This window comes from Choloepus didactylus, chromosome 18, assembly GCF_015220235.1.
Source record: "Choloepus didactylus isolate mChoDid1 chromosome 18, mChoDid1.pri, whole genome shotgun sequence".
Taxonomy (NCBI): domain Eukaryota; kingdom Metazoa; phylum Chordata; class Mammalia; order Pilosa; family Megalonychidae; genus Choloepus; species Choloepus didactylus.
The window spans coordinates 45,128,108-45,151,362 of NC_051324.1; the positions used below are offsets into that span (position 1 = coordinate 45,128,108).

A 23,255-nucleotide genomic window follows, 5' to 3' on the forward strand; every position below is an offset into this window, starting at 1 on the left:
GCACAGGCCTCTAGCCAGGGCCTGAAGGCACTACAGCCCCTACCTGCTCACAAAACTGCCTCCTCCCTTCCTGGTTCCCTCCCTCCCTTCCTTTGCCTTATAATGCCATGATTTTAATTTTGTTTCAAGATAATTAAAAAAGAAACCTGCAAAGGATTAGTACCCCAAAAGTAGGTGTGCTGGTTTGAAGCTCTTATGTACCCCAGAAAAGACCATGTTCTTTTAATCCATCCCTGTGGGGCAGACCCGTTGTGGGTGAGACCTTTTGATTAGGCTGTTTCAATTGAGATGTGACCCACCCCATTCAGGGCTGAACTTAATCCTTTACTGGAGTCCTTTACGGAGTCCTTTACGGGAGGATAAAAGGCAGAAACAGCCGAGAGCTCAGAGAGAAACACCCGGAGAGAGCGCTTAGAGAGAAAAGCCTGGGAGGAGCTGACAGAGGACCCGCAGAAGCCACTGGAACCAGAGCTGAAGATAACGAAACCCGGGACTGAAGGACCAGCAGACGCTGCCATGTGCCTTCCCATGTGACAGGTGTCCCGGATGACTTCAGAGTCCAGGTATCATCCTGTTGATGGCTTAATTGGGACATTTTCATGGCCTAAGAACTGTAAATTTGTAAACTAATATACCCCCATTATAAAAGCTAACTATTTCTGGCATATTGCATTTCAGCAGCTTTAGCAAACCAAAACAACAGGTTTTCTCCATCATCCCCTCTTGCATCAAGTGGGCTGGACTGTTGTTGTGTAACAGCTATAAACGAGCAGTCCGTCGTCAGTATTCACCAGCCCCTCACAGACCCCAGGCTTGTGTTTAGAGTGCTTTCTTTTCCCTTGTTGCAACAAGCACGGAGGGCCTCCTGCAGCTTCAACACACAGCTCCTTGTTGGTGAAGGGGAAGAGGACAGGACATGTTTCCCCAGGGCTTAGCACAGAGCTGGGCATGATGTTTCTTGAATGAGTGAATGAATGAATGAATGAATCAATGAATATATGGATCTTGACTGGGTTGAAGAGAGCAGTTGAATGTGCCAGCTCCCTGGGCGTGGGAGGGCTTCCTGTACCTTCTCTCCGATCTCTGTCTGGTCCCCACCGGGCAGCACTTCCAGGTCAGCCAGCAGGGCACAGGCCTCCAGAGTCTTTTGGTAGAGCTTGGGGTCCAGGGCTTGACCAAACAGCACGTTTTCCTGAAGAGTGGCGTTCTGGATCCACGCCTGCTGGGGCACGTAGGCCACGGAGCCCTGGCCGCAGGAGAAGGTTACCTCGGGGTTTGCCCAAGAAATGGCCAAGCCCCGTGACCTCCCCAGGAGCGCCCTCCCCTCTCACCTTCACGTGCACCTTGCCTTCCAGCTTCTCCATGTCTCCCAACAGGGCAGAAATCAGGGAGGACTTCCCACAGCCCACGGGCCCCACCACAGCCACCAGCGCTCCTTTTGGCACCTGGATGTCCAGGCTGGGCACAGGGAGGCAAGGAGCCCGTCACAGGCAGGGTCAGGATGGGGGGGGCGGGGTTTTGGTTCCCCAACCCTCCACTGGAGACCCAAGCCTCCCTGCTTCCAGACGCCACCCTGGCGAGCCGAGGTTCTTCCTGCAGTCCAGGCCAAAGACTGGGAGGTGGGGGCTGCTGTGGATGTGAGGACCACCTTAGGCAGCTGAGAAGGGAGTGGGAGAACCTGGTACCTGTGCAGAGTTGGGGGCAGGTCCTGGGCCCAGGTGAAGGTGCCACTGTGTATGGTGATAGCATAGCCTGGGAGGACCAAGGTGTACAGTGTCAGGGAGCCCAGGGATGGGGAAGGAGGTGGGGAGGGGCAAGGTGGGGGAGAGGAAGGGGCAAGGTAGGGGGAAGGGGCAAGGTGGGGGAGAGGAAGGGTGGGGGAGGGGCAAGGTGGGGGACAGGGCAAGGTGGGGGAGGGGCAGGATGCCTAGGCAAGGTGGGGGAATCCCTGGAGGAAGGAGAGGAGGAAGCGGTGTGGGGACCCCTGGGGGAAGGGCCCAGGGAGAGGGCAGGGAAACTGGGGGAAGGGATGCAGGGGCAGGAAGCCCAGGGCCAGGGAGAGGGCAGCCCTGGGGAAGAAAAGAGTGAGGGGAGTCCTGGGGAGGGGGAAGGGGGAGACCAGAGAGCCCCGGAGCAGGAAGGTGGGCCTTAGAGTTAAAGTAGATGTGTAAAGAGAAGAAAAGGTCCCAAGAGAAAACTTAGGAAGCTTGGAACAGGTTTCCTGGAGCAAAGGCTGGGGCCAGTGGGGATCTGTGGACCTGGGGAGATGGCCTTTCTTTCCACACACTGGGGGTCAAGTTCTTCTTGGCTCAGGAAATGCTGGATCCGTTTCAGAGACACACTGGTCTGAAGGAGGGTATGAGTCAGCCCTGGGGACAGCCTTCTGCCCCCCACGCCCTCCTGTCCCTGCCTGGTCCCCAACTTCCTGGGCTACTCAGGGGCCCCAATGGGCCCAGATGCTGAAGCCGGCCGTCCCACCCCCCACCCCCTGTCCGAGTCTTCCATGGCTCCCACTTTCTTAAAAAAGGGGCCAGGTTAATAAGAAGAGGTTATCTCCGGAACTCAGGTTTCCAGAGAACCCGGCTGACCTCCTCTGACTGCAAATGACCCCTGATCCTGATGACCTCATTCAAACTTGAACTTTCCATAATCCCAAATGGCCCTCAAATGATTCCAGAAACTCTCTCTGCCCTTGGAACCTGACCCTAAATGACCCTTGCCTGACCCTGACAACCTGCCCTATCTCCAGAAGAACCCCGGGCCCCACCTGGCCTTACCTGGACCAGGCCACTGATTAACTGGGACAGCATGGTGAGGGGCATCTTTAAGATGTTGAACAAGGACAAGGACACAAAGGCTTTCTCAGCATCCAGCACGTTGCGCTCGTCCACAGAGACGTACACCCCAAGAGTGACCAGGGTCACCTGGGCAGAAGAGGGGAGTGGGACATCAGGGTGGGCTCCCAGGGGGCTAGGCTGCCTGAGCAGGCCACAGGATCCCAGCCCCGGCTGGGGAGCCTCACCAGGAAGGGGGTGCATGTCCAGGTGAAGGTGATGATGGCGTGGAGGCAGGCAGACTTGCACAGCAGCCGGAGCTCACTCTGCCGGATGCCCTCCACCTGCTTCAGGAAGCTGGGTTCCCAGGCGTACAGCTTCAGCACCTTGATGCCACCCAGGATCTCGCTCATCAGCTTGATGCGTGAGTCCTTCAATTTCATTTGCTCCACCTGCGTGGTGGAGAGTGCGGCAGGGGAGGTCCCTGCTCCCCTTCCCAGACCACCTACCCACAGGGTTCATGCATTCTGCGGGGGCTCACCCTTCCTTCTCACCCCTCCCTGCCTTTGCCTGGGCCGTCCAGCCCACGGGCCCCACTTCTCTGCCTGACAAAGTCCAGCTCCAGTCACGAGGCCACTGTCACTGACTCTCCCAGACAGCATCTTCTGCCCCCTTCCTTGGGTGTCTAAAGCATACTGTCCTTTCCTTTTTTTCCCATAATAATCCTTTTGAGTATATGTTTCCCCTATTAGGCTGTGAGCTTTCTGGGGGTAGCGATCAGTTCTGATTTATCTTTGTTCCCTCAGGCCCTAACTCAGGGCATGGTGCACCAAATTAATTTATTCACTCAACCCCTATTTACTGAATGCCTCCTAAGTGCTGGGTGTGGGAGATATAATGATGAACAATTCTGACAAGACCCGACCATGATGAAACTGACAGTCTGATAGGGGAGGCAGATATAAAGCAAACAATTACCCAAATCAGTGTTTAATTACAAAGTATCATGTGTGCTCCATGGGGGAATAAAATGATGCTCACTGCAAGAGAAAAGTGGGGTGAGGACAGGAGAACTAAGACGAGGTGATAAAGGGGCCTCTTGAAGTGGCATTTAAGCTGAGAGGTGCGGGAAGGGACGGAGTTAGGCAGGCGGGGGCGGGGAACATCCCTGGCAGAGGGAACAGCATCTGTGGGGGCTCAGAGGCACACCGAGCATGGTGCTTTGGAGGAAAGAAAGAAGGCCAGATTGGCTGAAACTCGACTATACACCAGGGGTGTGGGCTGGAAAGGTGAGCAGGGGCAGCAGTCTTAGAGCATTTGTCATTTATTCTCTTTGCAATGAGAAGCCAATGAAAACTTCAATAATTGTTTGCAAATAAAGACTAAAGGCCTGGCTATGGACACTCAGCATAGTATGGTGGGGAAAGCTCTCATTAGACCAGAAGATGCAGATTCAAGTCCTGGCTCTGCCTGACTCTGGACTGGACCTTGGTTCCTCAGTGGCCCAATGAGAATGTTATGAAAGCCTTTTGGGGTGGCTGTGGAAGCAAACCAAGGCCCGTAGCCATCCATGCTCAACAAGCAAAGTAATTGAGAGACCACTGGGTTAAGATGCATCCTCCTCCAGGCACCTGCTCCCCTCTGGTGGCATCTGCTCCCTCTGGTGGCACCCACCTGGAACGCCCGCATCTTCATGGCTACAGCTCCATTGAGTGGAATCAGCAAGACCATCAGTGCAACCCCAGCCAGGATGGAGGGACCCAGGTTCTGAAGACACACAGGTGGATGGATAAGATGGACAGACAGATAACTGAAGTCGGTAGACAAAACCCAACAGACACACAGAGGCCTGTTGGCCTGAAATGTGGAGACGGGCAGGAAGCAAAAGATAGCAGTCAGACAGACAGATAGAGAAAAGCAGCCATAGAAAGAAAGCCAGAGTGACCAAAACATTTGCAGAGTTAGCCAGTCTGTTAGATAACAACCACCGATAGTGACAAAGAAGCCAAAACAGGAAGATATCCAGACACACAAGAAGGCAAATACAGACAGTCAGACAGACACTAACAGCCAGATCGCACCTCCCTGCCTCTAAGTCCCTCTTTTGTCCCTGGTTCTGCAGGAAAGGCTGGAAAGACCCAGTTGCAGACACCAACATCTTCACAGTCGCACACCTCCCCCCCACTCCCCTCCCCTCTAGGGCAGCTGTGCACCTCTGCTGACCCAGAATGACCTTCTTTTGTCCCTTCTGTAGCAAGAGGAAGGGGACAGAGGTCACAGCTGAGAGTCACCTGCCAGAGGAAGTAGATTGCCAGGATGATCTGCAGAGGGGCTGACCAGACCAGGTTGAGGAAGGGGGCGAGGTCCATGAAGCGCTGGGCGTCTACTGCCATGAGGTTGACAATTTCTCCCACAGTGGACTCTTGCTTGACTGAGTTGGTGATGACCAGAGCCTGCAGGTGGACAGCAGGGTGATGGACCAGACCCTTGAGCCTGTCCGAGGCTCCCCGGGCCCCACCTCCCCAGCCCCCGGGCCCCTGCTCCGCCTGACCTTCCTGTAGATGACACCTATGATCCCCGTGCGCAGCTGCAGTGCGGTCACAAAGATGCACTGGAAGTGCTGGTGCAGGGCCAGGGTCTGTATCACGGAGCACGTGAACATCAGCGCAGCCACCAGGAAGCCCCACCAGGAGGGGGCCTCAGGGGTTGAAATGAACCTGATCAGGATGCTGCAAGGGGAGAAAAGAGGCACGGGGGTCAGGTGGGGTCTCCCTCCAGCCTGTTCCCTCCGGCTGCCCTCCCTTTTCACACTCAGCCTCCACTCTGCCCCTGTCCCTGCAACCCCGGGGTGGGGACTGCTGACGCCTCCACCCCATGGCCCAGGCTGGAAGGGGGCAGCCCAGTGCTGCCTCAAGCCCATGACCCCACATCTTGCTCCCTTCTGCCCTGACCTCCTTTCCTATCCATCATGGCCCTGTGGTCCACCCCTTCCATCCCTGCCTTACCAAGTAGCCTCACCGGCCTGCCTTGCTTCCCTCCTTGAACCTCATGACAAGAAGAAATGCCATGTGTCCATTTTCATGACCCGGTCCACTCATTTGACTTTTCTGCACCTTCTGGGCTGCTGAGGGCTCCAGAGGCTACTGCAGGACCATGCAGACCCTCGTCCCTCAAATTCATCCCCTGCAACATCGGTGACCCCAGGGCTGCCGGTGACACTTTCCAGGGCCCTAATCCACCACCTCCCCTTCACCTGTCCCCAATGCCCTCTCAGCAGTAGCCATCCTGCCTTCCTACCATTGCCACCCCTTGAGAGCTCCCTGCCAGCCACAGACTCCCCTTTGAACCCACCCTCTTCCTTTCCTCTAGCCTCACAACAGGAGGTGTCCCTCATCTTTCCTGGCCCTGGATCCCATCCTCCTCCTCAGGAGCATGCTCTGTCGATGCCTCTTTTCTCCTGATCTTTGATATCGTCATCTCTCCTGGCGACCCTGTACCTTCACCCATCAACATGTCTTTTCCCTGTCAGAACAAACTCCCCTGATCCCATGGCTGAAGCCAGGCCTCCCATTCCTTTACAGCAAGTTTCTAGACCTCCATGGCCCCCGTCTCCACTACAGACCCTCTGCTTTCAGGTTCTGACCCTGTCCGGGCGCTGCTCTTGGAGAAATCCCTAACAAGTTGGCAAGGTGCCTTCCTTGGCCCTATTTTCCTGGCCAACTTTTCTCCTGCCCCTGGGAAGTGGTTTTCTGTGCTCTGCTCCAAACTGCCTCCTACCAGGTTCTTTGCCCAATCCTGGCCTCTGCTCCCAGTCAGTCTCACCTGCTCAGCCCTTACCTGTCAGACTTCCCCAGGGCTCTGACTGGGGCCCTCTCCCCTCCCTCAGCCTGGGCTTGCTGGGAGAACAGAGCCACAGATGTGGGACCCTGGACTCCCACGCTTATGGCTCTGAAAACACTCTCTCCAGCTCACTGGGCACCTCCCCTTGTAGGCCCATTGGCACCTCTGGTTCAACACAGCCATGACTCAACTCACCATCTCGCCCCGTGCCAAACCTCCTCCTCCCGCCGAGCTCACCACGTCATGGAGAGACCAGCTGTCCTCCAGTTACCCAGGCCAGAACCCAAGGTCCCTAGCCTCTTCCCTGCCCCTGGCACACACACCTGTCACCTGTCTCCTGAATAGCTCCTGAACCCTTATGCCACCCTGGCCTGGGCTCTCGTCTGACCTGGTCAGCCCACTTCCACCTGGCCGCCCCGTCCTGCACCCCCCACGCTATCAACCGGAGATCCTTCCAAAATGCAAGCCAGATGTCCTCTCTGGCTTAAAATCTTTCAAGGATCCCCTTAGCTTTCAAGACAAAACGTAAAGCTCTCTTTCTCACTTCAATTTTCTGGCCACCTTATTCTCCAGCATTCAGAACTACCTGAAGTTCCTGAGTCATGCTGGGTTAGGCCTTTTCTTGAGCTGCACTTTCTCCTCCTTCTTTACTGAGTCAATGCCAATTTGTCCTTCCAAACTCCTCCTTAGCTGGCAAGGTTCCCTGACCCTTCCCACGCTGGCTTCCTTATCCCTCCTGAGTACACCTTTGTCCACACTGCACTTTAGTTGGATTATCCCACAAGACTTTACAACCACATTTCATTAATCTCTGTATCGCTAGCACCCAACACCACGTCTGGTACCCTGGAGGGCTCAATAACTGTTTGCTGAATGAACAAATGCATGCATGCATGAATGAATGAATGAATGGAGGGGCAAGGGGCAGGGGGCTCAGTTGCTGGATGATAGCTGATGGCAGTGGAATGGGTTGGGCTCTGTAATGGGAGTTCAGAACCCTGGATTCAAACCCAACACCGTCTTCACCAGCTCCATGCCCTTCCTTGGGCAGGCCACGTCACCTCTCTGGGTTTCCACTTCCTCTTTTGTAAAATGGGATAAGGGGCACCTCCCTGTAGCAGCGCTGGGAGGCTGTAAAGAGAATGCTTGTTAATGTGTACACCATGGTGTCTGGCACACAATATGCATCTGGCAAAATGTCAGTTAAATCTGAATGGGGAAACTGAGGTACAGAGAATTGACAGGGCTTTCCAAAGATCACACAGAAAGTGGGATAACCTCTCTGGTTCTGGTCTGGGATTCTCTTCCTGACACATCCCTCTGGGTTCACCCCCAGGGCCAGCCAACCAGCCAGCCTCCCTCCCCAGGGAACACTACAGCAGGAAGGAGTGTGGTAAGACCTGAGCAGCTGGGGATTGACGAAGGCGAGCAGGTCCTGGATCAGCTTGTAGCAGGCACTGATGAGGATGCTAGGGCCAAAGGTGACCGAGAGGGCCCACAGGAAGGAGGGCTCCTTGGGTCTGGACCGGCCCCCCAGCAGCACCTCGCCCTCACTGGAGTCTTTCTTCTCAAATGCCGCTGCAGCCTTGTTCCTGGGGGGAAGGGGCAGTGGGTAGGAATGAGCACATGGGCCCCTGGAAACCACAGGGCCAGGCTGGAACAGCTAGGAGGGAGAAGCAGAGGGGGAGAAGTGAGGGGGCTGCTCTCTCAGCTCTCAGAGCTGGGAAGAGACAGAAAAAAATGACCTTCCAGCTGAGAATCCCCCAGGTGACTCTCTCCCTAGGATCTACAGGGTAAATGAAGGGATGTCCCAAATCCTACCCCAAAGCCATTGAAACCCAGCAATTCCCAGCCTCCAGCCCTCTAGCCGCCTCCCCAGTGCTGGCTCAGAGAGGGTGCTGGGCAAGGATGGAGCTGAGCAGGGAGGGGGTGGTGGCATGGAAGGATAAGCGAGATTCTGCTGACCAGGCCCAAGTGCCCGGCTCCCCCAGCAGCCAGTTGTGCGGGGGCTCTGGGCTGAAAGAGCCTTGAACGCCCAGGCCCCGTGTTGTGGGTGGGAGGGAAGGGGATTCCATCCTGGGGTCAGAAGTTGGGGGAGAAGGAGGCCTCTCAGCCCCAGCTCTCTTGGCTGGGGAGCTGGGCAGGGTCAGAGCCGGGTTCCTGGGGTCGTCTCAGCCCGCTCCTGCCCCCAGACAGGGGGAGGCAGGAAGGAGAGGGGCTGGCCCCAACCTTCTTCTGCAGCCCCTTCCCCTCCTGAGGGCAGTGCCTGGAGTCTGCCCTGGGAATCGGGCAGGGTACGGAGAATTGCTCTGCCACACCCCACTGGGGAAACCTGGGAGCTGCACTCACCTCTGGGCCTCGGATCCCCACCTGTGACACGCCAATAGTGGACCCTACACTGAAAGGCTGTTGGCCATATTAAGTGAGTTAATCTGCATGCTTAGGACCATGCCTGGGATGGACTAAGCCCGGAAGTGCCAGCCATTCCCTGCCCCCTGCAGAGCTGGGAGAGCTGCCCCACCCAGGCCTGAGGTTCCCACCCAATGGTCCCGAGGCTGCCGAGAAATCACCTGTGGCCGCTCTTCTCCCCAACCCCTAGATGTGATCGCCCCAGGTCTATCAGCCTCAGTTTCCCCACTGGCAGGAGACCCGGGGTATGTGAAGGAGCTGGAGGTGGGAGATGTGACCCGGGGTGGGGCTTACTGCACCACCTGCCTTTGCTGCTTCCTCCAGGCCTCCAGCAGGCGCTGTATCACCTGCTGGGAGCGGTCCTCCTCGTTCAGGGTCCAGAGGTCCTCCTCCTTCAGGGGGCGCCGGTAGCCCAGGATGGCCATCCTGGGGGGTGGGAGGGTGGGGGCAGGCCGCCCCACATCCGGTCAGAGTTCAGCAGCCTGGAGCTGGGGACCGGTGTCCAGGCCCCCCAATCCCTAAAGCAGCTTGGCTGCAGGGTTTCTAGAAAGGAGGCTGTCCCCAGAGTGCTGGGGCCAAGGGAGCTGACACCTTTATTCCCACAGCAAGCAGAATTTCCTACCGCTGCCCCTTCTCCCCAACCCCCCAGGGCACCCTGAATGCCCCAGGGCCCTGGTGACTCAATTCATGCTGGCCAGGGCCCTGGATGGAGGACCCCTGGGTGGAGGCTGAGGGTGGTGGATTTGGCCCCAACCTCAGGTGTTTCCTCAGGAAAGTGCAGAAACTGAGTTGTCACCCAGGTCCCAGACAGTTCTCTGGCTCAAGCCTGCTCTGAGGGGCAGCTATGAAGATGACCAGCTTATCCAAGACTGAAGAGCTTAGGACTAATTCCTGCCTCCTTCCAGCCCCCTACCCCGTCCCCCTACAGCCTAGTGTTGGAGCTGGGCCGGGCCTGGCCTCTGTACAGCCCCCCAGCCTGGACAAACATGTTTTCCCACCCTCGGCTGCCCCCTGCCCACTGGGGTGGAGGGGTGGGCTGGGGGGCCCTCCAGGCCTCACTCCTGAAGCCCCTGAACTTCTGGCCTGCTCCCCCTCCTCCCTCTCACCTCCTCCCTCTGGCCTAGGATAGAGAGAAAGCCAACTCACTCTGTGAACCACCAGAAGGACAGGCGGGAGAGGAAGCCAGCGCCAGCCTCTGGGCAAGGGTTCTAGACCGCAAAGGAGTGTACCAGTGAGTGAGGAGCACCCACCACCCTCTCCAAGCAGAGCGGAGGAAAGGAGGGGGCCCCACGTTCCTTCGTGCTCTGAGCCCCAGTTTGCAGACTGTGGCAACGTCTCTCCCAGCACCCTCCTTGGAGAGAACTGGAAGGGACAGAGTTGGCTGGTAAGGGCTGGGCTGAGAAGTCAGCTGTGGAGCCAGATGACCGTCATGTAGAGGCAAGCCCACCACCACCCTGGCCTCCACGGCAAACTCACAGGGTCGGCATTCGCTGGCGAGAAGAGCGGTGGCTTCTCCCTGAAGCAGGACAGGATGAGGGCAAGGAGCACCAGCGCAAAGTAGATGTAGAAGGTGGTGAAGCGGAAGGGGTCTGAGACCTGGCCCTGGGCAGGAGAGTGGAGGGGATGTTAGGAGCCCCAGGGGGCAGCAGGCTCCTCTAGGGCAGAAGGCAGCACCCAGGGGGCTTCTGGGGTCACCCACGAGTGGATTCTGAAAGGTGAGGGAGGGTCATAACAGGTTCTGCTGCTCAGCGAGGACTTGCCCCTGTGCCAAGCGCTGCACCCATGTCACCTCATCTAACCATGACGACAACCTATCAGGTAGGTGATCTCATGACACCCATTTTGCAAGTAAGGAAATCGAAGCTCAGAAAGATGAAGCAACTTGTCCAAGAGCCCATGGTGAGGAAATGGGTTGCTCAGAGCCATCTCCCCCTGAGCTGGAGGTATGGGGAAGCCCTAGATTGACCCCTGGTGATTCATACCAACACCTTCCCCCCACCCCCACCAGGGGCATGGTCTTCTCCGGAGAAGATGAAGAGAAAGGCCAGGAGCTGAGGAAGGTGGGAAGAAAGGGGGAGAGTAAGGCAACGGGACTTCCGGATAAGCCAGAACCATTCCTGCGTGTCTGCACACATTGGTTCATTGCACAGACATGGACTGATGCCCGCGGCAGACACTGCCCCTGGAGGGGGAGGGCTACAGAACAGCCCCCTGCACTCCTGTGGGCTCCCACCAACAGCAGTGTCTGGGCCCCGTTCCCCTGGGGCACACCGGTCCCTCCTCACCCCATCCCCTGCCTGTTTCTCTCCAGAAATGCAGCAAGTTGGGAGCAACTCAAAAAGGTTGTGCAGCAGGGGAGGTTCTGGGAGGCCAGGGAGGGGCAGAGGGGAGGAGCCTGGGACCCAGCAGTGACCTTGAGCCTTGAGGTCAAACCCTGAGAGGGCTGCAGCTGGCAGGGCACCCTCTTCCCTGGCCCACTCACCTGTGCCATGGCCGAAAGGATCTTGGAGCGGAAGGGGATGATGGCGCAGATCACACACAGGAACCAGAAAACAATGAGGACCCCCGAGGACTGCACACCCCGCAGCCGCTCGTACTGGATCAGCAGGGTGGCCAGCACCTGTGCGGGAGGGCAGGGGGCCCCGGCCGGGGCACACACATCTGGCTCTGCAGCCATTCCTCTCTACCCCACATGGCTGTCCTATCCCCACTCCCGTGGTGTCCTGCCCTTCTCCTCAAAAGCACACCGCGTGATCCTACAACCCAACAGGCCACCCTCCCCCACCCAACTCTCTGGGCCCCACACTGACCATGGTGATCCCCATGACCAGGGGGGTGATAAAGAAGATGGGGGCAGGGGCTTGGTCCTGGGTCAGGCCATGGAAGGAGTAGAAGAGGTCAGCCCAGGAGACACACCACAGCAGGACACCCAGGACCTAGGGAGAGGGAGCAAGTTGGAGACCCTCATCCCCAGAGGCACGGACAGCCTCAGCTGGGGAGCGGCCTTTGCTCTAGAAACCACCAGACTGCCCGAGCCTGGCCCAGGCAGACTGTTGCTGGAGAAGTTGCTGGAACTTCCCCTGCAGGGAATATCCCAGGTGGTTGCAGATCCAGCTGGCAGGCTGCCGTGGTCCCAAGGTATAGGGTGGGTGAGGCTGGGAGTCCTGGGGAACTCAGTCCAGCCACTGAGGTTGGTGGGTGAGGGGCTCACTGAAAGAAGAAGACCCCAGCCTCCGGCCCCACCTATAGGAGAGCCCTGAGCCCTTAACTGTTTTGAGCCTGGAGAGGCGAGTGAGGACAATGTAGCCGCGATGCTGGCGCCGCAGGTAGAGCAGGTAGCAGGGCAGTGCGGCCCACAGGTAGATGCAGGGAATCCAGGCCAGCAGGGAGTTCTGGAAGCAGGGAGTGAGGTCCGGGTTGTCTGTGTACACAGACAGGTTGGAGTCCTGGGGAGAAAGAGCAATTCAGGACCTGCAGTCTCGGGCTCAGCCCCCGGAGGTGGCCGGGCCAGAGGGACGCTGCATCTCCATGGGGCTGGGTCGAGGATGTGTGAGGATGAGAGGATGTAAGTGTGTGAGTGAGAGGGCACGGTCCTGAGCCTGGGCTCTCCTGGGGGCCACGATTTCCCCTGGTGCCTCCATTTCCTCATTTCCTCCTATCCTCTCCCTCTAATCAAGGTATAATTTATGTACAGTAAACCGCACCCGTTTAAAGTACACAATTCGATGCGTTTTGACAGTTGTAAACACTTGCAAAACCACAATGAAGGTACAGAATATTGCTGCCACACCAAAAGTTCTCTTGTGCCTTTTTGCAATCTATCCCTCCGGCCAGCACTGGGCCCAGGCAACCACTTTCTGTCACTCTAAATTCCCTCTCTCTTTAAAAAAATTTTTTTTTTTTAATTTTATTGAAGTAACCGGCACATGGTTTAAGAGGCCACTTTTCTCTTTCTGCCTCTCCCAGGTAGGAAGTAGGGAGCTGTCCACCACCCCACCTACCTCACTGGGTGGCTGTGGGACCCAGGCAGCGAGGGGCTGTGGAGAGGTCTGGGTAAATCCTAAAGCCCAGTACAAAGCTAAGGGGTTGACCCCGGCTCACCAACCATCCTGGTTTGCACGGGACTGTCCTGAATTTGTTTTTAATTTAATTTTTAAAATTTTAATAAAATATCCCATTTTAACCACTTTCAAGTATACAATCCAGTGGTTTTAATTATGTTCACAATTTCTGCTATCATCACCACTGTCCATTGCCAAAAGTTTTCCATCACCCCCAAACTCTATACCTATTAAGCAGTAATTCCCCTTCTCCCCAAGATCAAGTCTTCTTTCTGTCTCCATAAATTTACATATTCTAGTTATTTCATGTAAGTGAAATCATACAATATCTGTCTTTTTTGCTTATTTCACTCAGTATGATGTCCTCAAAGTTCATCCATGTCGTGGCATGTATCAGAACTTCATTCTGTTTTATGGCTAAATAATATTCCGATGGTATGGGTCCTTTGCCCATTTTTTAATTGGTTATTTGTGTTTTTGTCGTTGAGTTGTGGGACTGTCTGTTTTTTTTAGCACTGGAAGTTCCATGTACCAAGAAAACACTCGGTCACAGGCAAACTGGGATGGCCGGGCACCCTGGCGGCTGGCGAGGCCCCCCTTGTCTTTGACTGTAATGACCCCTAAGAACTTTTCAGAAGGAGGTGGGAGTAAATTCATTAATAAGCACATATTTTACTGAGATTGTTTTCTCCAAAGCTACCAACGACCTAATCTTTACTCCTTCTTTCAAAACATGAGCTATTCTTTACAGAAAACTCAGAAAATACAGACAAGTAATAAGGAAAACCACACACAATCCCATCCACCTAGAGACGACTGCTAACACTGAGGATAAAACCACTGACCTTCTAACTGCCAATTTGAATCTTTATCATTTTCATTTTTATCTGTTATACACACACATAATCTAACAAGGAAAACCATAGAAAAGGTCTCACTGCTTATCATGCCTAATTCCATATACCAGGAGTAAACACTTACAAACATGATAACTTTCTTCTGGTATCTACCTCCAAATTTTTTAATGATATGCTTTTCCTATTATTATTTGATTGACCAATTTTTTATAACTAGTTTCTTTCTGGTTTGGAAGGTGCTGCTGTACATTTCTTATCCCCTCTCATGACTTGTCCTCCCTCATCTTGTCAATATAGAAACATCACAGGTTTTGTGAACTATTCAGAGTTTACACTTTTATGACTGTGTAAATATTGTTCACTGCAAAGTTCACAACTTTTTTGTTTTTGATAAAATTCATTGCTTCAAAAATTTTTTTATTTAGTTTTCTATGTATTTATCACTAATTCTTCCCCAACTATCCCACAGAACTGTAAAACCTCTTTTTTTTTGTAACAGGTTTACTGTGATGTCATTCACATGCCATACAGTTCACCCATTTAAAATGTCCCATTTGACAGTTTTTAGTATTTTCGCAGATATGAGCAACCATAATCATAGTCAATTTTATCTCATTTTTCATCACCTCAAAAAGAAACCCTGTAACCGTTAATTATTACCCTCCCTACTCCCTCATTCTCCGCAGCCAGAAGCAACCACTAATCTTTATGTCTCAATAGATTTTCCTCTTCTGAACATTTAATATTAATGGAATTGCATGTTATCTTTTTTAATTGGCTTCTTTCACTTTGCATAACGTTTTCAAGTTTCATCCATGTTTTAGTATGTAACAGTACTTCGTTTTTTATTGCCAAATAATATCCCATTATATGTACATACTACATTTTGTTTATCAATTCATCAGTTGATTGACATTTGAGTTGTTTTGACTTTGGGGCTATTATGAATGATGCTGCTATAAACATTTGTATACAAGGGTTTGAATGAACATATGTTTTCATTTCTTTTGGGTGGAATTGCTGGGTTACATGGTAACTCCATGTTTACTTGAGGAACCGCCAGGCTATTTTCCAAAGTGGCTACACTCTTACATTCCCACCAGCAGTGTATGATGGTGCTGATTTCTGCAAATCCCCTCTTTATACCAGCTTCTACCTGGTCAAATGCATCAGGTAATTAATTAGTTTGACTCCTTCCCCTGGACCCTCTGTTCTCTGCTCCAATATCGATTTCTTTCTAGGTCTGCTAAACAGCTATGGTTCCCAGAACTTTCCTTTGCTGTCATTCTGTTAAATCCCTTGAGCTTTTTCCTGTAGTGGATCCAGTCTCCTAGATCTTTCATCTTCTCTTTCTTGATTTTCTCTCTTCCTTTCCGGCACACGTTCTTCTGTAACCTCCTGATAAAGGGTGAATCGGAAAAGAGTTTGGGGGGAATGTGCATGTCTGAAATTGTCTTTTTCTCCTACCTCAGTTGGCTGTTTGGCTAGGCATAGAATTTTACATTGAAATGCATTTTCCCTCGGAATTTTGAAGGCATTTCTCCATCATCTTCTAGCTTCCATTATTGCTGTTGAGAAACCAGATGGCGTTCTAAACCCCTTTCCTTTATATACAGCCTTTCTTTTCTTTCTTTCTTAGAGCATTGTAGGATCTTTCCTCCCTAGTGACCTGACATTTCCCAATGAGTCTTGGTATGAATCCTTATTGGATCCTCACAGTCAGGGGGATTCATATTTTCTGATCTGGGGATTTTTCTGTATTACATTTTTGGTAATTTGCTCCCTAGCATTTCCCCCCTCCTTTCTTTCCAGACTCCTTACTAAATGGATATTGACTGATTCTCTAATTTTGTTATCTTTTTCTCTCCTAATTTCCTTCTCATTTTTGAGGTAGTTACTTCTGAGAGATTTTGTTGACTTTATCTTCTAACCCATTTATTGAATGTATCATTTCAGCTATTAGATTTTTGAACTTTTAACAGCTATTTCTTGTTTTCTGTTTCTTTATTGCAGTAACCTATTCTTGTTGCATGGATGGAATATCTTCCCGTACTTCTCTGGGAATATTGTTTCCTTCATGTTTTCCTCAGCTTCTTGCAATGTCTGTTTCTTCCCATTTTCCTTTTTTTCTGGTTGTTAGTTTCATTTGGTTTCTGTCTTTCAGGTAGGCGATTTTCCTCAAATGTCTGGTAGGTAACTCTTGAGGCTTGGCTGTCTCTTGATTCTTTAGAGCGAGACACTAAAAGTGCCAGGGGCAGGGCTTCTTGGCTGTTGGGCTTCACTGTAGAGTGATCAAGTAGGAACCTGGTCATTCGGGGAAGACCCTCAACTGGGAGACACTGGAGGTCATTTCTCTGGGACCCAGTGCACCTAGCTCTACAGAACAACCTGTGGGTCTTATGTTGGGGGCAGATGGGCAGATGCCTGGCTTTGAGCGGGGATGAGAAGGAAACCCAGGTGTTTAATTTCTTCATATATGGTCTTCCAACACCTCTGATTTCAGCCCTGCCCCTCTCCCTGCTTTCTCCAGCCCTCCAACTTCTCAGCTTTCAATTGTGCATGTTTTGTGGTTTCAGCTGCCTCCACTTGATTACATCAGTTATCACTCCTCCACCCGCTTTCCACCTTCCGAAAACATGTTGATATCTTGTCTGCTGTTGTCTCCTCTTCCCTTTGTTCTTGTAGGCTTATATCTTTTTCATTCATTACTGTCATTTAGGGAATTTCAGGAAGGAATGGGGATAGTCATGTGCTCAAGTTACCCTATATAACCAGGTCCCTCTATCAAATTAAATGGACCCTTTTCAGCCTTCACTGACTGTCCCCTCCCCCCCCACCATATCCTCAGAACTACTCTTTCCTGATCCTCCTCGTCCCTCTGCAAGCATTCCTTTCTGCCATCTACTTTTCTTCTTTCTAATGCCACCCTGTGGACATAGACCCACGACCCTGGTCCATAGCTCTCTTCCCGTAGCTGCACCATCAATGCTCACAGCCTGTACTGAGGAGCCTCTAACTCATATCAACAGCTCTGATCAGCCCCTGAGCCTCAGCCCCACTGCCTGCTGCCTCTCAGATGACTTCCCCATCTGTTCTCGGTACCTCCTATTCAACACCTCTCAAGCTTGTCTGCTCCCTGCCAGGACCAGCCCTCCTCTGTCCTGTCCTGCCTTTGCCAAGGGCACCACCATTCTCCCATGGCAGCACTAGGGCCTGTTGATTCAGGTGAAGGTGCATCAGCCAGACTGACTCATGCTTGAATTCTGGCTCCACTGTTTCCAAGCTGAGGCCTTGAGCAACGTGCTTGACGTCTCACCCCTCCAGGCCTTGGTTTCTTCAAGGGTAACACTGGGATGATCATATCTCCCATCTTGTCCCCTCCACCTGGCCCCTCGGCCATCAGACTAGCTCAGGCCCTCACCTCTTCATGGGCAATTGCCATGGGATTCCGGTCTCTTCCTTTCCAATGCCCTGGGACCCAGATCCCTGACCATGCCCTCTTGGTCTCTGCCTTGCTTGGTGGGTCATGCCTTCTCAGACTCTTTCACTGGTTCCTCCTCTTGGCATCAGAGGGGCCTGGAGTTTGGTCCTTTCCTCTTCTCCTCCTCTGTCTGCATTCATACACTTGGTGATCTCATCCAATTTCATAAGAGTATACCATCCATATGCCAGCGCTTCCAAGTTTATCTCTCCAGCCCAGCACTCTCCAAATCCCTGACTCAAACCAGCTTCTGAATGGACATCTCCACCCCCCACGCCCCACAATGGCTGCGAGGTCCTGCTCAGCACCCACCCCCACGCACCCTCTCTCTCTGCCTCTCCTTCCTCAGCCAGCGCCCGGCCTTCCTGCTGCTCCTGATCTCACCAAGCAACCACCTGCTTCAGGACCTTCGCCTCTGCTGTTCCCTCGGCTGGAGCCCCCTACTCCTACCCCACCCCATAACATCCTTAAGCCTTTCTTCAAATCTCACTCCTCGACGGGCTCTACTCTGACCACCTGGTTTAGCACTGCTGCCTGCTCCTCCAGCACCCCCAATCCCCCTTTACCCCACTCCACTTTTCCTTTTCTCTGCACACTCATCACCTTCTAACACGCTAAATAACTTACTAGTTTACATGCTTTCTCGCATCTCTTCCTACTGCCATTTAAGCTCCTGGAAGGAAAGGACCTTTATTTCATTTTCTGATGTATCCCAAGTACCTAGAACAGTATCTGACATACAGTAGATGCTTAGCAAAAATGAGCTTAAATAAATTAAATTAGTTGTTGTATAAATTAATGAATGAACAAAAGGATAATCTTATACCCTCTGTCAAAACCTTCAGTGGCTCCCCACTGCCTATAAGACAAAGTCCAAACCCCTTACTCCGGTATTCAAGGCCCCCAGCTGGCTTCCACCTCTCCACCCACATATGTGCTTGAGTTCTCGCATCTTAAGAAAGGGTCTCACTGAAGGGGAGCGGTCCACACCCCCTGCCTCCCTTTTCTCAGCCTGCTTTTTACTCCTTAATTGCATCTGAGCTCCCTCCGTCAGGCCCATGCCCTCTGATGCCCACGGCTGTGAGGTGACTTCCTGAAATGTGACTCTGCGCCCCTTGCCTGGTGCCCACAAACCATCCGTGGCTCCTGCTGCTCCTAGAACCAAGTCCCAGCACCCAACCTGGCCCACAAGACCCCTCTGCAGGCTTCCCCGCCCACCTCCCTTCCCACGGCTCCCTCACCCTCTAGCCAAACTCGCTGCACCCTCGATCTGCTTTGAGATTCCCACTCCCACACCTTTGCCCAACCTGGTCCCTCTGCCTGATGTGCCCTTCCCTTTTTCCCCTTTGTCAAAATCCAATCAGCTGTGGAGGACGGGTAGCTGGCTTAGGACCCACCTCCTCTTCAGCACCCTCCCTTCTCTGCAGTCAGCCCCTATCACGAGCTCCACTTCTCTGGAGCATCCTTCTTCCACGTGGCGATTCTTGGGTGAGGACCACAGGCATGGAGGCCCTGCCTCTGCTTTGTGAACATACGGACCAGGAACATGTTGCCTTGTGCCCTTCTCTTCCTCACACGAGCCCAGGGGGGCAGAGGTGATTCCACATCCAGCTTATATTCCAGGGCCCCAGGTCTCTGAGTCACATGTGAGCTAAAGACCCACAAACTCATACTGTGCACCTGATGTGCCAGCCCAGAGCTGGCGCTGGGGCACAGAACTGGCTGCACCACGGGTTGGTCAGATATCCTGGCCAGGAGGGGACCTGGACACGGACATCGCTAATCCGGCCCCAGCCGACTTTGTTTTTCCTTTTTAAAACATTTTTAATAAAATATAATAGACTTAGAGAAAAGTGCACAAATCAAGTTGCACCTCACTGAATTTTTACACACTGACACACCTGTGGAACCCACACCCAAACCAAGAAGCAGAACATGGCTGACACCCATGAGCCCCTCCCGGTCACTACCCACTGCAAGCAGAACTGCTGTCCTGACTCCCAACAACATGGGTTCCTTTTGCCCATTTTGGATCTTCCTAGAAATGAAATCATATAGTACACGCTCATTCACACCTGGCCACTTTCACATCTTGTTGTGCAAGTCCTCCTTGAGGTCGCAGGTGCGTGTAAAGCTTCCTTCTCATCTCTGTGTGCTGCTCCCCGTGGGAACGGATGGTGATGCAGGGGCAGCCCTGCCTGCTTTTTAAACCCGGCAGGCCCCTAACCCCCTCCAGCTGGTGCCCATCCAGGTGCTCTGTCTCTAGGCTGCCCCGGCTCAGCCCAGTCTCCAGGGAGTTCACTTCCTGCTCTTCCAAGCCCGCCCTGAGCCTCACCTCCTACAGGAAGGCTCTCAGGGGCACCTCAGCCTCTGCCCCAGTTGTTCCTTGCTTTATCCAGCATGGCCTTGCAAGGCCAGTTAAGTGACTGTTACCTGAGGGTGACAAAGGCCACTTATGCCTATGTGGCATTTTATCGTGGCACTTACAGAGTCGTTATTTGGTTGCTGTTCCAACTTCCCGAGGTAGAAAGGAGGGGCATTGTTAGACCAGTTGACAAAGGAAAAAGCTGGATTTTCCCACTGTGTGGCGGACTCAAGGTCACCTGTGATGCCGAGCTGGGGTTTGTCCCCGTCGCATGCCCCCTGGACCTGCGCGTGTCAACATATCTATCGCCCCTCCAACAGCACCGCGAGCCCTGGAAGGCAGACGCCACGCCCACTCCCTCAGCCCCGCCCACTCGGCTGAGCCCCCTCCCACGCCGGCCTCCATGGTGGTCCTCAAGCACACCGGGCCTGCTCCTGCCCAGGCACGGCACTCTCCCCGGGTACCCATGTGCCCCAGCCTCATCCTGCAGGCTTCTGCTCACATCTCACCTTTTCATGGGCGCTCATCCCGAACTTCCTAATTAAAATTGCAAGTTACACCCTGTTGGGCTGTTGGGGATTGAATCTTGCACCCCACAAACGATACATCCACGTCTTTAACCTGCATTCCTGTGGCTGTGAATTCCATTTGCAACCAGGACCTCTGAAGATGCCATTATTAGCTAATGTGCACCCGTGTGAATAGGGCCTTCGAAGCTCCTATTTAGATGGGCCACAGTGAATCAAGACAGCCTTAGTCTACATGACAGAGTCCTTAGAAGCCAAGGAAATTGGGACGCAGTCAGTCAGAAGAATCAGAAGTCAGCAGGAATCAGAGTTGCAGACAGAAGGAGAGAGAGATTGCCAGGTAACGGAGGATTTCTGGAGTGCTAGACTTCTGCCACTGCCTTGATGACTTCCGGCCACCAGAACCGGGAGCCCATAAATCCCTGCGAAGCCGCCCCGTTGTGTGATAGTTGTCACAGCAGCCCTGGTAATCTAAGCCCCTGCCCAGCCTGTCCCTGTGCCCCCAATCCCCTCAGCCTGTTCTATTTTCCCACAGCCCTTCCTTATCATACCATATAATGGGCTTAACCAGAATGTTGATTGTCCTTCTGCCTCTTCCCACAAGAATCCTGGTTTGTTCTGTTTGCCGTGGTGTTCCCCACTGCCTAGAAGCGGCACTCACACCTCTTTGTTGAACAAACAAAGCACCCCAAGAACAAATGCATGAATGAATGAGTGAAGGGCGCCTTCCCAAGCCCCAGCTTCTGCAGGCCACGGTCCTTGGCTCCCAAGGGGACTTCTGACCCAAATAAAGTTAAGGGTAAAATGAAGATGAGGGCAGGGACAGTGGAGGCCACCTCCTCGCCTCCCCAACACTCCCCACAGCCCAACTAGGGCCAGACGATGCCCCCTGCTCAAAGTTCTCCTACCGCCACTGAGAATGGCATGGACCGGGAGGCGGGAGCCACCCCGCTGCCCCCTCCCCTGCCGTCGCCCACACTGTTTCCACAGCAACAGCGGCTTCCTTAATAATGCGATTAAACAGCTGGATGGGGCTGATAAGGCGGGATGCACCAGAATGGACCATGCAGCGATGCCCTTTCACGGGCACAGAGGCTGAAATCCCTGCAGACCCAAGCAGGCGGCAGAGGGGCGGTGCGGGGGGGACCCCGGGGCCCTGCCAGGGGCTTCCCAGCTCCCCAGGCCCCAGGCCGGTGGACAGCTTCTGTCGTGAGAAGAGCAATTACTTCCTTAATCCTGTGTGGTGGCCGGGAGAAGAGCCAACAGTGCTGTACTTCCCGAGGTCACAGCGGCCAGCGGGAAGGGACTGGCCCACAAGATCACATATCTCCACAGAAATGGAGGTGCAGAAGGGGCAAGGGCCCCACTCTGACCCCCATTCATGCTCACTCATGGACCTTTGGTGGCTGGAGCAGTCCGTGCCTCCCAGGCCTGATGGACCAACACACTTCTGGAAGGAGCCGTGCCAGTCAACAACAATTTTGGAGACTTGAGCACTGTGAGCAGCCACCTTCCGGATTTGGCCTAGTAGACAAGCTGCAGCCTGCCCTTGAGTTCCCCCCGCCCATCGAGTGGTGCCAAGATGGCGCCCACATCCTGCTTCCGGCTTCTGATGTATGTAACCACCCGCTGTATTCACCAATCATGCTTGTGTGCGTGGCGTTAGCCCATTGGATACACGCAAGGTTTATAAGAAAGTTCCCGGGCAAAGCTCGGGGAGACAGCCCACAAGGAGCCGTACCTGACGGCCGCATCGAGGTTGTTCTCCCCCGAGGTGTCTCGCCCCGGGTGGAACCTGTAAAGATGATGATTGCCTAGTCCCATTAAAAGTTTATCTGCTTTACCACCGCGAGTCCTGAGTGATCACAAGTGCTCCGGGTAAGACGTTGTCCGCACCCTCTCTCCCCTTATCTCTCTGGTCCCCATCGCCGGCCGACCGAGGACTCGAGGCGGGGCGGAGAAGCGCCGGACAAGTGGTGGCCCGTACGGGGAACCTCATTCGCGTTCCCCTCGACCCGACGGAGACGTGCTCCCGGGATCCGTGGCTTGACTTCCGCGACTGATCACCGCGAGAAGGTAAGCACCCCTTTCCATACGAGGACTAGGGCCCGTGGGCGTTCAGGTAGCCCCGGGGACTCGGAAGAGCTCTCCGAGTGATTACAAGACAGTGCCGACTGCAAGCATGGGGCAGTCTGAAAGCTCACCCCTATTAACCCCCTTAAAGACCCTTTTGAAGCAGCGGGGTATCTCAGTTAAGAAAAGTTCTCTCCAACGATTCCTTGATGATGTGGCCACTTTTGCCCCCTGGTTTCCTTGTTCTGGCAGCCTTAATCTGCCCTCTTGGATGAAACTTGGTCGTGATATAGACCGAGCGCGCCAAACGGGTGTCTGTTTGGACCCGATTCTAGTCCTTATATGGGAGACTGTTCGTGCAGTACTTGAGTTAGAATCAGCCACAGGCCTAACTACGCCTACCGCCTTGTTGCAGGCGCGACATGCACTCCAAGAGGCTCAGTCTGTTTCATCTGCGGAGGGCTCCCATAAGGGCAAGCCGCCGGAGTCGAGTGCTAGTTCTGATAATTCTGACTCAGAATCTGAAAGTGAGGCAGATGAAGGGCCGGAAGCGCCTCCGCTGATTGACCTAGAGGGGCCTCCTGTCTCACCCACGCGGCCTTCCGCCCCGCCAATGTCTACCGCTGCACCCCCAGGGAGACACTGGGGCATAAAAAACAAAAAAGGGGGAGATGTGAGCAGCCACCTTCCGGATTTGGCCTAGTAGACAAGCTGCAGCCTGCCCTTGAGTTCCCCCCGCCCATCGAGTGGTGCCAAGATGGCGCCCACATCCTGCTTCCGGCTTCTGATGTATGTAACCACCCGCTGTATTCACCAATCATGCTTGTGTGCGTGGCGTTAGCCCATTGGATACACGCAAGGTTTATAA

At 53.7% G+C, this 23,255-nt stretch overlaps 1 protein-coding gene across 6 annotated transcripts in view; it reads right to left on the reverse strand.

Annotated features, from left to right (window-relative positions):
* ABCC3 (ATP binding cassette subfamily C member 3) overlaps positions 1-23,255 on the reverse strand; it is a 49,603-nt gene that overhangs the window by 20,550 nt on the left and 5,798 nt on the right. For 4 of the 6 annotated variants that reach the window (XM_037808437.1, XM_037808435.1, XM_037808436.1 and 1 more), the window contains exons 2-17: positions 12,293-12,469; positions 11,834-11,959; positions 11,506-11,643; positions 10,500-10,625; positions 10,170-10,231; positions 9,330-9,449; positions 8,015-8,206; positions 5,326-5,503; positions 5,066-5,227; positions 4,449-4,541; positions 3,023-3,226; positions 2,778-2,924; positions 2,259-2,346; positions 1,686-1,752; positions 1,332-1,458; positions 1,070-1,246 (exon numbers count right to left, since the gene is read on the reverse strand). In XM_037808437.1, coding sequence (XP_037664365.1) covers positions 1,070-1,246; positions 1,332-1,458; positions 1,686-1,752; positions 2,259-2,346; positions 2,778-2,924; positions 3,023-3,226; positions 4,449-4,541; positions 5,066-5,227; positions 5,326-5,503; positions 8,015-8,206; positions 9,330-9,449; positions 10,170-10,231; positions 10,500-10,625; positions 11,506-11,643; positions 11,834-11,959; positions 12,293-12,469 — 2,184 coding nt within the window. Of the gene's footprint in view, positions 1-1,069; positions 1,247-1,331; positions 1,459-1,685; positions 1,753-2,258; positions 2,347-2,777; positions 2,925-3,022; positions 3,227-4,448; positions 4,542-5,065; positions 5,228-5,325; positions 5,504-8,014; positions 8,207-9,329; positions 9,450-10,169; positions 10,232-10,499; positions 10,626-11,505; positions 11,644-11,833; positions 11,960-12,292; positions 12,470-23,255 lie in introns of those variants that run through there. The other 2 variants (XM_037808440.1, XM_037808438.1) reach the window with 2 other exon arrangements.